The sequence below is a fragment of the Synchiropus splendidus genome, chromosome 1 (genome assembly GCF_027744825.2).
Source record: "Synchiropus splendidus isolate RoL2022-P1 chromosome 1, RoL_Sspl_1.0, whole genome shotgun sequence".
Classification (NCBI taxonomy): Eukaryota; Metazoa; Chordata; class Actinopteri; order Syngnathiformes; family Callionymidae; genus Synchiropus; species Synchiropus splendidus.
In genome coordinates this window covers 61,438,204-61,456,008 of record NC_071334.1, presented here as the reverse complement: position 1 = coordinate 61,456,008, position 17,805 = coordinate 61,438,204, and the positions used below count along the sequence as shown (strand labels likewise).

The following is a 17,805-nucleotide window of genomic DNA, read 5'->3' as shown; positions in this document are numbered from 1 at the left end:
AGTTATCGAAGATCCTCGGGAACCATTCCTGCACCCCAAAAGACCTCATCCTCCTGAGCAGGATCAGCCTGCCCTGCCCTTTTTTGAAAAGAGCATCCATGCTTTTAGTCCAGTCCAGTATGTTGTTGAGGTGAACACCCAGGCACTTGTATGATGCCACCTCTTGTCATCACTACCCGGGATGTTCACCGGTGCAGGTGGAGAATGTTGGCGCCTGCAGAGGTCCACCATCAGCTCCTTGGTTTTACCCACATTGATCTGGAGGCACCAGTCCACAAAGTCCTGCGTCAGCTCCCTGTACTCTCGATCATCTCTGTCCATAAGTAGAGAATTTCTATGTGTGCAAGGATGGGGTGCTGTGGGCGAAGTCTGCGCTACAGCAGAAAAGCACAGCAGTGTGTCCTCAAGGACTGGGGTCAATTGGTCAGGTAGTCCAATAAACAGCTAGTGAGGTGGTGGTCCTCACCAGCATGACTCAGCTTGTCCCCCAGCAGTGGTCTGGATGGTGTTGAAAGCACTGGAGACATCAAAGAAGATAATCCTCACAGTGCTTCCAGCCTTCTACAGGTGAGAGAGGGACGTGTGGAGGAGGTAGATGATGGTGTACTCCACACTGATGCCAGGCAGATTGGCAAACTGCAGCGGGTCCATCGAGGAGCTCACCAGTGGGCGCAGGTGGGCTCCTTTTGGGTGGGGGGGTCTTTGGCACCAGAGACAGTCTGTCTGGAACCATAGCAGACAGCATCAATGATTGTCTGTTACTTTGTAATTCCACAAAACTGGAAAACATAAATGTTTGAGATGGTCAAAGTCTCATCAAGTCACAAAGACATTTGTTATGGGTTTGGAGGATTTTCTGTATTTCTCTGAATGACTTGGTGCATCAACACTCGCAAAGGCAGTTGTCCTCTTATTTGCATGCCATTTTGCCCTTGTTTTCACTGTGTTGTTATGAAGAAATGTAGAACAAAAAACAGTCCCACACACTTTAAAACCCATGGTTCAGACTGTGGATGTCACAAGTGGCCACAAGGGAATTGAGACCTGTTGACTTTTGGAAACTGCTCATGATTGCTCAAGAATACAAATTGGGTCATTATGACTTGACATTACGAAATTATACAGCTGTGTGTATTTCTTATTATCTTGCAAGACCTTTAGTTTCATCCGGGGATCATGTCAAGCATAGTGATCTGGATGCCAAATGAATTTCATTGCATCTGGAGATTTCATTTTGTGTTAACCGTGAATGGCAGTGTAGGCCAGCACACCTGCCGCCGCTCTTGTTAGTATGTAGAGAAGGCGTCCTGGTGATGATGGACATGTGCGTACACTCAGCCTCTCAGCTGACAGAGAAGATAAACCTGTGATAGATTAGTTCTAGTGACGTTCTCATTCGCATTCATTGCATGGCTTTCTCCTCTGCTTCTTCTGTTTGATAACGGGTGCATGTGTGTTAGTGCTTTTTATTATCATTCTCTGTCTAGAGCCGTTTTGGACCAGTTTGTGACGCCGATCACAGCTGTGTGTAGAAGATTAGTGAGCTGTGTAGGTATAAGAGGATGAAGTGTTGGCTTCCTGAGAGCTGGGAGGCCGTCGGAGTAAACATCTTTTTTCATTGCTACTGATGTAAACATCTATTCAAGATAAAAGATGATGCAGAGCAGTATTTTCTTGTTCATCCAACCATCTTCTTTTTACATTTTTGTTGACGTCATGTGTGATTCAGAAAGCATGGCAAGAGAAATGCACCTCTTTCAGGGCTCTTGTTTGCGGTATAATCCTTGTATAATGTTGCTGTCAACTCAATGGCAACAGCCCAAACAACCAAACATCTGACATTAATAATTAGCTTTTTTTTTTTCTAATCTTGGATCCAGCTGTCTGTTGTATTATGTATGATGCCTCTACTTTATTTTTTGACTGGTAAAGTTAAACACATATTGAATGCAAACAGATTAGTAACCAGCAAGTGAAGTCTAATTTAAAAGAAAAGCAAAAGGCAGGGAAACAAACATCAGAGCCAGACTGGGGGAAGAAATCCCATTCGGCAACAGAATTACAATGACCATTTGGACGCTTTAGTGGAGACAATGTGCTGCTTATCAAGTCGTTTTTCATTTCATGACTGAGAGCTGCTTCTTCTTCTGCTGTGGGTGAAACTGGTGAAGTTCGCTATCTTAAAAAAATGAGGGGTAAGAGCAGCAAATAGATGTTATGCAACATATGGGGATTAAACAAAGTACAAGTATTCATCTCCTTTCACGCAAGCTTTGCTTAGTATTTAAAATTACAGTCAACACCAATAATAGTCCAACTCCGGTGAGACTGCAGGTGGCAGTTGTATTGCTAACTTTTCTCACACAATGAACAGAAGAAAGCACGTCTACAAGCTCCAGATGGTCATTTGGAACGCCACCAAATATTCATCTATTCCCTGACCTAATATTCCTGTGAGTTTCATTCATAGTTATTGTTTTGCTGTTGTGTTTCTCACAAGGTGGCAGAACAGATTAAGGGAACACAACACAATTCAGAGTTAGACAGTCTATTAAACATTCCTGGATTTGACACCAGAGCCGTCATGCTTATAAGTTTGGCAGTAGACAGATCCAGATTCCAGGTCACAGGCAAAAGGATCAGTGACAACAGACAATTCCCAGAGAAGTCAGAAGTCAAGTAATGGGGTCCAAAGTTCTAGGCGTGCAGGTACAGTTATGCTGGATATCTAGGCTGGATGGCAGATTCTGAGGGGAAAAGGTTGGGTATAAAAGGCGGTAAGGGGCTGGATTCTATCACAGAGATTGGGGCAAGAGGCGGGGAAACCCTGGACACGTCGAACACAGGGCACATTCAAGATTCAAGAGGTTTATTTGTCACACATACAGTTATAAGCGGTACAACGCATGGTGAAATTCTTCGTGTCCCTGCATCCAATAAAAGAAAAAGAAGTGTGCACGCAGGATGCATACCATGATAATAATAATGAATAATGCATTGATAAATAAATATATAAATGATAAATAAATGGAGAAAATATTGATAAATATTAATAATAGATATAATAATATATAATAGATAAATATTGATAAATGAATTGATACATGATAAAAGTTCATTTGCAAGCAAGTGTTCATGAAACACCTCATGAAGTCTGGTTAGCTCTCTGGACAACTTGGAAATGTGGACCCCTAGACACTTTTGATAGAACTGTAAATGGAAAATATACAGTAATATACAGTAAAATTTATGACCAGGTCTTTTTGAGGATGGGCTTCAAAAGTAGAATCATGTCACGATCAAAGTACTGGACAGGAAAATGCACAGGGAAGAGACAACACAAGTCATATAATTTCACTAAAAGTCCTATTATAAAGATAACCAGAGTCTATATACCCAAAATTCATGAACACACTGAGAATAAAATATTATTACATGTTTATTGAGTTAAAAAAGGGGGCAGGGTGAAAGCAGATTTTAGTGTTTGTCATGTTTTTTTTTTCTTTTGGACCAAAGAGAGAGAATGTTTGACATAACAAAACTTTGGTTTGAAATGACACTCTACCGTTTTTGTTGTAAATGAATGCTTATTTTGCCAACAAGCCTGAGGCACTAGTGTGGTAATGCTTCATCCCCTGTGTGTGTTCATCCACAGATGTTTGCTTTTCGTTACTGCTACAACACTTTAACTAAACAGCGCAAGGTCTCTGCATCATTCCTTAACAACACTTTACTAGTGAGTCGAATACTCAAAAGCTTTTCATCAGAATTCTAACCCAGCAGTCAAATAATGAATGAACATCTACGTCTGTGACCCTCTTTCATGTGAGGATTTGTAGAGCACAACTCAAGGGTTAAGACTCTGACAGCCGCCTTTAAACTCAACGCCTGCTGTGAATCTTCCAGCCTGTTACATCAGACAGCCTGCTGAACAAAGTGTTTTGTGTTGTGCTCATGTTGTGAATGGAGTGTGGACAGTTGCGCCGTAGCAAACAAGCAGCGTTGTCTAATTGCTAGTGGTGCAGAGTGGCTATTGACTGTTGCGATAAACTCGTGGTAAGTGCTCCCCATGCAGCTCCGCTGTGTTGGGTGATTAAGAAGAATTGATGGCGCTCCTGTTTTGTGGCACGGTTAAGTGAACCCAGCACATCTCTGTCGTAAATCACTGGCACCTTGACTACAAATCTTGACCTTACAGTAACTGATGTCGTGTTTTGGATTCCGAAATGTGTGTGACTTGCTTGTTGGAGATCTGAGAGAGACAGTTTTTCAGGTGGACACACATCAGTCTGTCTTCTGTGCTCGCTGACAGCCACCTCTCCCCTGCCTCTTTCAGAACGACAGTGCAGTGGATAGTCATCAGCCGCAGCCTCCCGAGAGCCTCAACACGCTGCTGCCCGACATCTCGCTGGTGAGCCTGGCAGGCACTAACAGCTCTGGATCTGACCTCACATCGATGGATGTGTTGAGGGCAGAAGTGGGGGCATGTTTTAGAAACAGGATGGATGCAGCGAGATGTGAAATCCTGACCTTCAGGCTTCTTCTCCCAGTTTGCAAAAGTTTAAAGTCAAAGAGTGAGCTCAAGTTTGTAAACCACCTCTAAGGGGTCGATTGAAATACAGACCATGTCCTGGTCTTTTACTATCCCTCTATTCAAATATACTAAACACTGATAGGATTAAAAAAAAATCCACCCATCACTGTCATCAAACATGAATTTTATTTCATCGAGCCTTTTATGTCATCTAAGTGTTGTCCATTCCCCTTTAAGTTTGTTATTAAGCGCGACCAGGTGCTGCTGGAATCTCCGCAGAACAACAGGTAAAGTATTCAGAGGTGCACAAGAAAGTCGACAGATGGTGTTCAAACGTGAGCAGAGCTGTGACAATAAATGTGTGTGGCTTACTTCAAGTGAAAGTAGATAAAGACTTCCAAACGATTTTATTCATTCAGTCTCGTGTGAATGATGACGGAACTATCTTCCCGCTCCAGGACGAGGTTCAGTCCACATCGGCTGAATCGCCCCCCACCTTCAAGCCTCCGCCCCCAGCGAGGGTGCAGAGACGCCCGAGCAGAAGAGGCCAGCTTAACAAATGCCCATCATCTGAATCCAACCACTCAGGCTTGTACTTCACAGCTCCCAGCTCCCATAATCGGAGCAAAGAGCCGGGGCACGCGCCTGCCTCCCCCGCTCCCCTCAAACGGGAGCCCCCCAGAGAGCCTTCACGGGAATATGCAGCCGTGCGGAAGAGAGAATCATCAGCCCCCTCTAAGAGAGAACAAATCACATCCCCTCACTTGTCCATGGTCGGCCAACACCATATTGGCCCTTTCCCCAGAGTTCAGTCCCCGAGCAGAGGCAGCAATCCTGCCTCCCCACCTCCTCCCCCGCCCCTCCCTGCTCCTCCGCCACCCCCTCCATGTCTGCCAAGGAAGCCTGTGTCCTTATCCAAAGCCTCCTCCACCTCGTCCCCTCTTGGCTCCAAATCACAGTTTGTCACTGTGGAGGTTCACAGGCCCAACGCAGAACCAGACGTCAATGAGGTGCGGCCCCTACCACAAGCACGAGGTGAGGATGCCAAACACCAAGATTTGTTCACTGTAATATATCACTCACATCTAGAGGAAGAAAGTGGGGTGAAAAAATATATACCAAATATATATAATATATAATATACCAAATGTTCTTTTCTTTTTTTTTATTTTTATTGAAGTGAATCAAATTAAAATTGGAATTTAAAAAAACAGCTCCCACCATTGACTGTAGAAGCCTAGTGGCCCTTTTTAATGGATATGCTCTATGAAAGAAAAGTCAATGGACTGATAACTGCATGACTTGGCCAGAGGGAAGAGAAAGAGTGAGATGCTGATGAAATGCAGCGATGATGATCGCACTTGTTTGAGCTGAATTTGTGTGGCGGGTTGTCAGCCGTCTGGAGTGGGTGTGACAGCATTTTCATGTATGCATACTTCAGCACATTTGAAAAAACATCCAGCTGACACTCTCTCCCACACACGTTCGGTCGCAGTAGAATCTGGATGAGAAAGAGTCCGGCAACATTTAAAGAATGGATTGTTGTTTCTCAAAGCGTCTCATAGAGGAGAAAGGGCATCCTGTCACAGCCGCAGTGACACAACTTGATGATGCTGAATGTTTTGGAGTTTGAGTTATTGTAGTCTGTATATTGAAGATAAGGGGTCCTAGTCAAAATGTATGCATCATTTAAGTCATTTCAGGGGCACAAGAGGAAGTTCATTACAAGTTACTGTATGTACGGGGAAGTCTGCCATTTCCATCTTTTTTTTAAAAAAACCTCCCCTCAACCACCGCGTTGTTTCAAGGAGTTGACTGTACATGCAACAATAACTACTTTTGTGACGGGTTTCTGACTTGACCCCCCAAAGTTCCTGCCTGCATGCCAGTTACATCTGGTTTAAACTTGGGAATCATTATGAAGCCATATTTGAATGCTTCACTTGAGTAAAAAAAGAAATTCTCGGCATTCTCTAAATGCTACCAACTGATATATTGGAGGACAGGAACAATCATTACTACTGCTCTGACCAGTGAGAGACATTATTCAAAACCTAAAATTCACGTTTACATCTGTCATCATATGTAGCACTTCTTGCTTGTGTAATGCTGTGTACTATATACCTACTGAACTCCAGCTTTGGTTGAATGCGCTCAGTGGAAGTTGCTTTCAGTGTAAGCAAGTTGACAGTGTGGCCTGGGGGCAATCCGGGGCTTCAGGACATATTGAATGGCTTTTTTTAATGTCACAGGTTTTGGTCTGCCTGCGCTGTAAAAAAACATTTAGCTTGACGCAGCTATACAAAATGCAGTTTAATGTTTCATCAAGAGATGGTTGTGGCACTGTAGTTCTCTAGCTAGTGTGACAAGACCAAATTGAAAAGGAAGGCTGCCTGTGTGGGCCAACACACCAGTTGAAATGGACCTGCTGATACGGCAAGTTAACGGAGGAAAATGGTTATTGCCATCACAATATTGACTGTGACAAGAGCCTTTGAGTCAAGTGAAAATGCCACAGACGTGGGCTATGAGGTGAAAACGGATAAACAACCTTTTACTGCGAGTGGATTTATCTAAAGAAAGCTGTTTCACAGTAATATTTTGTTATGTTTATACGTAACTCAAAATAATAAATAAGTAAATATATAAAAAATTAAAATAAATAAAAATTAGTGGGGGGACTTCAAACATTATGACTAAGTAATTACAGACAACAGGGGACCTTTGTAAGTGCAGGAGTTCCTGGTCCACTGATCACACTGATGCACAAGACACGTGGCAGCTAGGATGATAACAACAACAACAAACATGGAGGAACCCCCGAACAAAAGCAAAGAAAAGCATCTGTTTGCTTTTGTTCAGGGGTGTTTTTCATTACACAGTGACCAGGGTTTCCACTACTCTGAATGGACTTGAAATTCTTGTAAAATTGAAATTCTTATACAAATATTTTCAAGACATGAAAAGAGCTTTAGTTTAAACAAGGTGATATAAAACTTGAATATAGCCACCATCCTGATTTATTTGGGTCCATCATTTGAGTCATTAATATACCAAACTCATTCCAATTGAAAAATGTGGCTTCTTGTGGCAAATATTCTTAAACCATTAAACTGTGATTAATTCAGATTAATTAATCACAAATTCTCTCATTAACTAGATTGTTTTTTTTTTAATTGAATAAAAATGGAAGCAAATCTTGCACATATACACTGATACTGTTTTGGTATTAACATGGAAAACACAGGTGCTGTCTTGGAAGGTTGTCATCACGCCTTAATACATGTAATAGACTTGTCATGCTGCATTACGTGAAGATGATGAGAAACGTAATGAGAGATCATTTCTTCTTGACCATAACTAAGAGCTGGCAGTTGTGTAGAATCGGTGACCCTCTTGTGCCCCTTGTCTCACTCAGGTGGCACCTTGTCCCAGCTGTCAGACAGTGGTCAGACCCTCAGTGAAGACAGTGGGGTGGATATCGCCGAGTCAGGACACATCAGCAAAGATAGCAACTCCCATGCCTCACACTCTCGACACCCTCAGGGGGGCGGAGGGAGCAGCTCTGCTAAACCGGTGAGGGTGTCTGAGGAGGAAACATGACACACGTTGATGATGCATGTGAAATGTCTCTGGATGAACTGAGATGTGTGCTATCTACTGGCAAATGGCAAACGCTTCTCAAGCCTGAACAGATGAACAGTGACACTGAACACCGCTTGGGGCTTACTGATTCTTCTATGCATTGAAATGTGTTGCTATTTAAACTCCCCACTCTAACAATGTTCTTCCTCCTTCACTTTTATCCACAACCATGTCTTCTTTTGTGTATTGGTTTGAGTCATCCGTTCATCTCCCTCTCACTTCATTTCTCCATCACCTGTTTCATCTGCACCAGAGCGAAGCCCAATGAAACGCTTAAATCGCGCCCGGCGTCTTATTGATTGATGGAAGGAATTACACGTTAGCTCAAAGGAAACCAGATTGTTTATGATGGAGGGCTTGAAAGGTCAACGTCTTTTGAAACGAGGAGTTATGAGGCACTAAAATTGGATTCATAACTGGTCAGGAAATTTTAAAAGTCATGAATGTTTTGAAGACGTACCACATTGAGCTGAACAGGTTGTTTCCCGCGATCTTAATTCAAGAGCTAATGTCAGCAGACGGCTTCGAACAAAGAGTCTTGTAAAGCATTTCAGCAGCAGCTCTGACATTGTCACTGAATACACATGTTGAGCAGAATGGATCAATGCAAGGGACAGAAATATGTGTACAGTTTCAAACCAGCAGGCTCCCACTCATGTAGTCCTGTGTGTGCTGGGCCTATTGGCCGAGGATGTTATATTATATTATTTCGACAACTATGTTTGGGAGCTTGCTATGCCACAATTGTACAGTGGAGACTTTTTATTTTATTTACATGTGTATTTTGGTGAATTTGTGGTAGAATTTCTAATGAACAGAGGGTTTTTAAGTGGAAAAAAATTCAATCATAATGAAGTAAAACAGCCAATTTTAATCAGGATCATTTCCAAATGTTAATGTTATTCCTCCTCCTAATGTTAATTCATTACCACGGCCTTGTATGATAATAAGTATCTTCTCCCTTAACGTAGCCTGGTCTGCTGGAGCCAACATCGACGTTAGTGAGGGTGCCAAAGAGTGCGAGCACTTTGGGTATTGCTATCGAAGGTGGGGCCAACACGCGCCAACCGCTGCCACGAATAGTCACAATACAGGTAGGTCAAAAGAAGAGAACCTTTTGTGGCTCTCTATGTGATGCTTTTAGTTTCCTTCTCTTCGGATACAGTATCTTGTGAATCATGACAGTGATGTCACTGTCCGATACCTTTGCTGGGTTGAACAAAATTAGACGTAACCTCGACCGCCCTCCTGAAGACATGACCATTAGAGGACAATTTTTAACCGTCTCTTGCTATGTGTGAGTCAGGTTTGGTTGACTAAAAAAGCTGGTGAATGAAGGACGTATAGGAAGAAGTAGCCGAAAAGTGGGGCTCAGTTCATATGTACATCAATGTATGCTTTATTTAGTTGATACTGTAAAGCTACTACTACTACAGTTCTGCTTGGCTCATGCCTGTAGTCATCTTGAAGGGACTGTTATGGATTTTGCTTTTATTCTGGTTTATTCCAAAACATAGTTGCCAGTGATTGATCAATGACCCAAGATTGGCAAGTGTGTGTATGACTTCTAAGGATGAGGTTCTAGTTATTATAGTCAAAATAGGTCAAGAATTGCACATAGAGATGACTTTAACTGTGATCGGTGCTGTGCACGTTTGCATCAATCCCAAAGTCAATGAAAGATTTGCATTACTTCATATAGCGTTTAAGGTCGGGGAAGTATCCGCAGCACCTGCAGCGCCAAACAAGCTTTTTGATTGCAACAAGACGGGTGAAAGAGAAGGATTGAAAATCAGCATTTTCAAAATCAGCGTCAAGAGCATGAGACATGCAGAAGAAGCCAGTGAGAGAATACGAATGCGGACAGGGGATGACTTTCAGGACGGTGGGGTTGAATTGGTGTGGGAATGCCAGACAAGGGAAGGTCAGTCGGGGTGACATATGATGCTGTGTTGGGAGGAGAAATGCGCAATATGGGATGGGATTGTGGGACTTGAAATGATAGTAAACATAGCCTTGGCCAAATCAAACATACATGGAGAGGGTGCTGCTTTCCATCTGCAGAGGTGTGAAACTGCAACCACTTCTATGGGTGAAGCCTATATAGACAATCTGTACATTATATTGGATGAAATTGTTTTTGTTTGATGCATCTCTTCTCAGATATTAAAATCTCTGGAGACCGTGGATGCTTGTTGTTCAAATAATATTTTTATTCATTTATTTGCCTATATATTTACATTTTCTGGGTGGAGTTTGCATGTTCTCCCCGCATGCGTGTGGGTTTTCTCTGGGTACTCAGGTTTCCTCCCACTGCCAACAACATAGCTGATAGGTGTGCGTGCGTGCGTGTGTGTGAATGGTGTGCGCCCTGTGATGGACTGGCGACCTGTCCAGGGTGTGTTCCTGCCTCTTGCCCAATGACCACTGGGACAGGCCCCAGCACTCCCCGCAACCCTGACCAGGACTCAGCCGTGGTTCACTGAAGATGTATGTACGTAAATCTGCCAAGAAAAACATCCACTTTGAGCCAGTGTGGCCGGGTGAAAAAAGCAAAGAAGAAAGGGAAGATCAGGAAGGGAAGCTGATGTGTTGCATGGTGATATACATTTGCATATAGCTTGTTGATTCAGACAGAAGCAGCTCGACCTTTGACCTCCACCTATCCACGCCAAGCTTCCTGTCTGGAGCCACTTGTGACTGACCATATGTTCCATGGTGAGAAAGTGCTCTGCAGTACTTGGTTTTGTACCCAGAGCAAGGCTGAAGTTATTAAACCCTAAAGCCATGTCTCCCAGCCAGGCTGATACATGGACGGGAAAGTTAAACAAAAACAGAATCATTTGTTGTGTCTTCCTTGAGGCATTGCTTTTTTTCACGTTGGACGGATGATGGCATCAAATCCGAGTTGGAGCTGAGTTTTATTTCTCTCTGGGATGTTGACGGAGAAGACAATGGAGTGTAGAAGCAACAAACCTATGGCTTATCTATTTCCTATTTCTCTGGGCGCTGGCCTCAATCTCTGCACCTGAAGATGAGGCTCAGATGAATGAGCCAGAGCTTGCTGCCCTGCCATTATCCATCACCATCACTCCTGCTGAGGCTGCTATCACAGTGCTCTTCCCACCGTGATGAGTGAAGGATGTTGAAGCACCGGACGTGCGCGCACCTGGTGGACCATGCCGTCTACATACGTCTTCCGCTCACCAAAGCATGTTGGGAGTTTGACATTTACAGAGAGGGGAGTTTGTTTCAATGCTGCATTAGCCAAATTTACACCTGAAATATATGTGCAGACGCTACTTTAAGAATAAAAAGAAGTTGTGTCTTGGTTCAGTTCAACCAATCTAACAATCAACTGTAGTACATTGCTTAAAAGCTACTTGGGTTCTGAGGTCACCATTTATCATTTGAATTTGTTAAAGTACACTTTCTTATAAAAAAGATTGGGGTTGTATCATTTTTATCCCAGACAGTTCCAGGAATTCAAACATTTAGTCGTCGGTACCAGGCAAGGACGGTGGCGGCACACCGGAGTGCTCTATGCCTACTTGACATTTACAGAGGAGATGTATGTGGTCAGCTGTTTGTTTTCCTCAGACCGGTGTGGAATCCATGCATGATGTGATATTAAACCAGAAATGTTAATGTGAGAACACGTCATGGTGAGATATTCAGTGTGGCAATAGTCTCTCAACGTCATCAGGAATCTGACCTTTCAAGGAGACTGGTTGGTGTTATACAATTGTTTAGCCGATCCAAGCCTGTATTGAGAATGTTTGTCCTGGCAGTACAGAAGTATAGGTCTTATTCACAATTTCATTATCCTTTTTTGTTTGTTTTTTACCCCAGGCGTAGAGTCTTGGCCTGACAAGCAATACTATTATTAGAGCTGGACATTTGTTGTAGCAGTGTGTTAAACTGGTTTTTAAGTAATCTTTCATCTGAACGTGTAGATTGCATGTTTAGGCTTCATAATCTGGAACTGGGGTCTGAAGATCAAGTGAGCCGGGTCCACAGAGGCAAAGTTTTGAGGAGGTTGAGCCACAGACCAGGGGAAAGTAACTGTGATGTACCTTTCCATCTGCATTGGAAATAATTGTTTTTAAATCCTCTTCACCCTGCACTAGATTTTTTCAGTGAAATGTTCGACTGTGCAGCTTGAAAATGGTTACAGATAAAGGTATACTGTAAATAATACTAATCTTTAGTGTGACGCAAAGATTGGGATGAGAGTAAATTCGCTAGGTGGCAGCCATAGTGAATTCCATAACTTTTGTTTATCTGATCCACTGGAGCATTCATCTCTCAACCAACAATGATGATGATGCCGCCTTCTACCCCACTTCCTGCCACCACCATTGTTATTTGACCAAGCCTCCACCAAGTCCCTGGACGCAGTGAGGCACCAGTTTATGCTACTGATGGACTGTCACAGCAAACAGACTCACTGTCAGTTCCTGTGTCACTCTACGATCGTCATAATCTCTTGGTAACTGTTTTTCTCTTCCCACTAACTTCCGATTTAACAGCTGTATTTACTCCAGGACTTTGTCAGAAACATGCTTTCAAATGTTGCTCAGGGTAGTAAGTAGTAAGTCGTCCTCACAAATTTGCATCACACTCATGGTGCCAGTCTTGAATAACATGCTGGTCAGTGTTCTCCTCTGGAGGCACCCCAGAGCTGAAAGTCTCCACTGTCTTTCTGTTTCTTTGTTGTTGCTGTTTGTTTTGTTGTTGCTGTTTTTCATTGATTTGCGGGTCATGTGTTAGAGACCCCAATCTAAATTGAATTGGATGTAATACTTGTTTCAATATTCCATACATAATCCGGAGCTGCATCGATATTTAAGTTGTAGGATTTAAAGTTAAGTACATTTAGTTCAGTGCATCATGTCGTACAGAAACTATGGTACTGTATACATCCATTTCCTACTTAGCACCATGCCTAACTACTCGAAGGAACCAGTCCTTCCTGCATCCACACAATTTAACATTGATCCTGTAAGACATCTGGACCACCACTCTAGAACTAACTCTCACCTGTTTGTTGGTGTGCAACTCCCGTCTTTGCCCACATCTTCAGTTAGAAGGCGCCACAACTGTAAAGAGTACAAGCACTGATGAATCCACTCCTCTCATCTGTACTTGTCTCTCTTTGTACCTGTAGCGTGGAGGCTCCGCTCACAACTGTGGCCAGCTCAAGGTGGGGCAGGTCATCTTGGAGGTGAACGGGACGTCCCTGAGGGGCCGCGAGCACAAGGACGCTGCACGCCTCATTGCCGAGGCCTTCAAGACCAAAGAGAGGGACCATGTGGACTTTCTGGTGACCGAATTCAACGTGGCACTATAGCTGAGTGAACAGGGAGGAGCAGGATCCCATATAAAGTCAGACTCAAGTGTTCGAAAATGGCACAAATATTATGCGAGGAGACCTCCGTTTGACCTCTGGGGCTCCCCAGACTTTTCCATGAAGGTTCCTCTTTAATCTGAAGGAATGACCTTTTGTCCTGTTTCAGGATTCTGCTCAACATGTTACCTCCCCACTGTGAGACCTTATGCACTTACCTGTCTGATCTCTTTTCTTTGCTGTGCTGGTGATCAAACGTGGACCCGTCACTATCGCTGGAACTTCTCGTAGCACCCCTCACCTCCCACGAAACTCATTCAGCGCTTTGTCTGAGTGACACTTATTAGCTTGAATTTATATATGTACAAATGTAGATACATACAGAGCCCTATGTATCGTGTATAATAGTGCGTCTAGATTAATCATCCAACCCATTATCTGTGCAGAGATATATATGTGACATATAGCTGCTATGTTTCCATAACATCCATGACAACTGCTGTTAAAGGAGACGCTTTAAATGATGGGTCATGTCACTTAAAAATCACTTGACTTCAAGTCCTCTGTGTGTTAGCGGCTAAAGAGGGACGTGTAGACCTGAACCTTGCCTGAGGCTATCTCAGATGAACCATGAAAAGTTAAAGCCATATTCTTCTGTCCTTTGGGAAACATGAGCAATGAGTTGCCCTTAAAAATAGAGCTGAGCCAGAGGGCAAACTCAGAGCATAGTCACAGCCATGCCTTGCAGAAAAGGAGCCAGTCACATCGGTCCGAGGATGGATAGAAATTGTTCCGTTGTCATGGGAATGTCATCCGTTTCTCCAGCATCAGCAGTGACTAGTCACAAAAGCCGTGAAAAAAAAAAAAGAAATAAAAAAGATGGCACTGTGACTCCAGATTTGGCCGGATGAATGCGAACATTTAAGTAGAGAGATACTTAGTTTTCCCTGTGCATCTTATTCTGCTGGCTTGTAATCCTACTCAGGCTTCCTGGAGCTGCTCTGTCCCACTATGAAGTCCTGAGGAGGACGAATGAAGCATCAAGTAGACCTGCTTTCTGTTACTATTTGCAGGCAGGCAATTAGAAGATAAGCATGAGTAGTGTAGTGAGAGATGGAGCTGCAGTGTGTGTGTGTGTGTGTCCTATGTGGGGTGTATGGTAGGATGTTATTGTTATTGTGGAGATGATTACCCTTCTCTCAGGGGTGTGAGCAGGATGTTCCAAAGACTCCCTGTCATCAACAGGAAGTCATTGAACTAATTTCAGGGAGTGTGTGCGGGTGGCTGCGCATGAGTGCGTGAACACGTGTGTGTTCCTGTGCGTTTGTCTGTGAGGTGCAGCTGGAGAAGTGTGTGTTTCTGTGCCCTCATCTGTCTGACTTTCATCTCTTTTCATTTACCACATACCAAACTCCCACCTCAGTCTGAGAAAATGATCACATGGAAGTTTCCGCTCAAGTGTAACATGCCTTCACAATCAATTTTATCAATATCCTTATTCATATTTTAAAAAATGTTGGTTGAGTGTAGTGTTTTGGAGATGTTTGTGGATGCGTCTGGAAGCATCCCGAGGGGATGCAACCGCAGACTTAACTGAGCTCAGAATAAAGTTTCAAAACCTTACTTTAATCAAAAAGCACTTATTATTAGTGCATCCATTAGACTAGTTTGGGAGATTAATATGTCCTTATCTTATTCCATATCCATTAAAAAGCTTGAAAGTCAATTTAGTCTGTTTCAAATTCTCTTTGTGTCAACATGCATTTGCATTAGCGCACATGTGCGGCTGATGTAGATGAAGATAAAGGAGAGCTGCGGCGTGTCCTCTCGGAGGAATTACTCTTCATTTAAGCATCTATTCCCTGGAAGTCGGCGGCGGCGGCTTCAGTTTAATACGCACTTGAACATTTCACCTTCCATTAGTTATCGGGTTTCTCTGATGTATAAACACGGTCCTTTCAATGGATGCTTTAATAAGTCATCTGCGAGACGAAACTGTGATAATGAATATGAGGCGTTAAAATGTATACAACTTGTGTGTTCCCAACAAGAACTAGGCACTAGTTTACTACTACAAGCTACTGAGCTATGGAGCCATCCGTCACACAGGGAGCTATTGCTCCAATGTCATTGACTCTTGGCATAATAGCAGTTTCAACACAAAGTTTCAATGGTAGATTTGGAATCACAAACCTACTTCAATGTTGTTTTTTATTTTTATTTTATTTATTTTATTTATTTGCCACAAACAACCTCAACAAAATCCAAAATGTGGATATTAAGATCCTAAAATAATGAGGTTGCTTCATCCTGAGCTCCAAAATATTTTCACTGTGATCTTGAATGAGCTGAAAACTTAAATCAACATGCCCAGTTTTCCCCTCCGAACTGTTATTTAAACCACTGTGCTAATATTAAATTCCTGAAGGGGCCACATTATATTCTGATACCAGTGTGAGGGGCCGTCAAAAGACAGAGGGACAGAAGAAAAAGGACATTAAATGTAACTAATTTTTCATGACATTATGTGCTTTGAATCTGTTATTTGGTTATAAATACACTCTTTGGTTGTATTTAAAGAATCTCAATATAAATCCTTAAAATAAACTGGAGGGAAAGGGTGGTTTTTCCTAGGTATTTTGAAATAGCTTTAATTATTTGCTTTTGAGGGACGAAAACTACTGTTAAAATAGGCATCACTCTTTCGACAAATCCAATTGAGCCTCCATGAGTTTCTATTCCTAAGTTTAAAAATAATGACCAACGATAAACATACAATGTCTTTCGCTGTTTTCAACTCTGACTGAAGTTTGCAAACCTTTGAATGTGGAGTATGTTTGTTCTCATGCGTGACTTGTCTGTAGGCGTGTGTGTATGTCCCTCCCACCCCGTCCCAGAAGCAGCTGTGATAGGTTCTCACAACACAGAAACATTATGACAAAGTGAACTAGTTCAGCGGCACAGCACAGATTACGAAAAATAATGTTCTTTTTTTCCTTGTATTACAACTCTATGTCAGATCTAACCTCAAAATGCAATCAGTTCTGAGAAAACAAACCGCAGTACTTGCAGGTGTGTGTGACATGAATCCAAAACCTTCTCTCAGCTCTTGCGGTTAAGAGATCCAGAAAGCGACCGACGCTGCTCATGATGTGGTTGGATGATGCTTAGTCCTTCTCTTAGTTTACTGCGGCTGACCTTCACCCCTGGTGTAGACGCCGGTATATGGGGCATCTGATGCAAAGTGTTCCTTCATTTAAACAAGAAAAGTGATTCTCCCCCTTATTTGGACTGAACTTTATTGCCTTTTTTGACCTCTATTCATCTGTCATGATCAGTCTATTTTCAGCTGACAATTCTTAGTAACCTGAGTAGGAAGTTCAGTCCACTTACTCACTGCTTTAGCAAGTTCCTGACACCGAATCCCTCTGTTGTAGCTCACTCAGGTAAAATGTAGATATTGTAAATATGAATTGCAGTGGTTGAAAATGTTGAGTAAAATCCTCCCAGCTACCAAGAAGCATCATCATTTTGGGTCAGAATGGACAAGGCTTTGGTTTGAGCTATTTTTGTGAAGTCTGCGTGAGAGCGGGATGATGGAGGAAAACGGTGCCCACCGCCGACAGCGTCATCACTCAAACCATGAGACAGAAAGCTGCCGGCCTGCTCTCCGATGAGACAGCAGAGACATTAGTTGAAATTGCGATGCCCAAAAATGTTCATGCCGCCCACCCTAAGTAAAGGTCAGATTCATAAGTCGTGGACTCGAGCGTGCCTCCTGCTTTACTCGCCACGACTCTGGACTTTCTTCTCCTTTTGCTTTGCCCTGTGTGTCTGCCTATTCTTCTGCTGCCTGCTCGAGCTGATCAGGAGTGTTGTACAGCGACATGATATTTATACAGAAAGTGTGTTTAATTTTTCAATAAAATAAATGCACAAAACTACCACTGTGTGTGTTTTACCGTCTCAGCTTTCACGTTTTCTCCAACTAAGTTCACCACTTCGAATACATGTTTTTGAGCAACACAAGTAGAAAACTTGCTTGGAACTTGTGTTCCATTGTAGCAAGGAGCTCCACCTTCATTGTGTATTTTAGAGGCAAAACAAGGTATTCTGAGGTTTGTACCTTCGTATAGTTTCTTATCACGGGACTCAGGTCAAAAAGCCATTCAATACTGTCACTGTGAGGTGGGCACTACTGTTTAGTTTTCATCATTATTGAAAGCATCACTTGTCACTAGATGCATCTTCCTGCTCTTGCTCACCTCCAGACCTT

At 42.8% G+C, this 17,805-nt stretch overlaps 1 protein-coding gene across 5 annotated transcripts in view; it reads left to right on the top strand.

Moving 5' to 3' along the window:
* The window catches only part of whrna (whirlin a), a 105,554-nt gene extending 88,121 nt beyond the window's left edge, over nt 1-17,433 (top strand). For 3 of the 5 annotated variants that reach the window (XM_053861874.1, XM_053861864.1, XM_053861855.1), the window contains 5 exons: nt 4,337-4,411; nt 4,993-5,569; nt 7,953-8,110; nt 9,151-9,273; nt 13,350-17,433. In XM_053861874.1, coding sequence (XP_053717849.1) covers nt 4,337-4,411; nt 4,993-5,569; nt 7,953-8,110; nt 9,151-9,273; nt 13,350-13,532 — 1,116 coding nt within the window. In that variant the 3' untranslated portion in view covers nt 13,533-17,433. The remainder of the gene's footprint in view (nt 1-4,336; nt 4,412-4,992; nt 5,570-7,952; nt 8,111-9,150; nt 9,274-13,349) is intronic. The other 2 variants (XM_053861892.1, XM_053861883.1) reach the window with 1 other exon arrangement.
* The last annotated feature ends 372 nt before the right edge of the window (nt 17,434-17,805 follow it).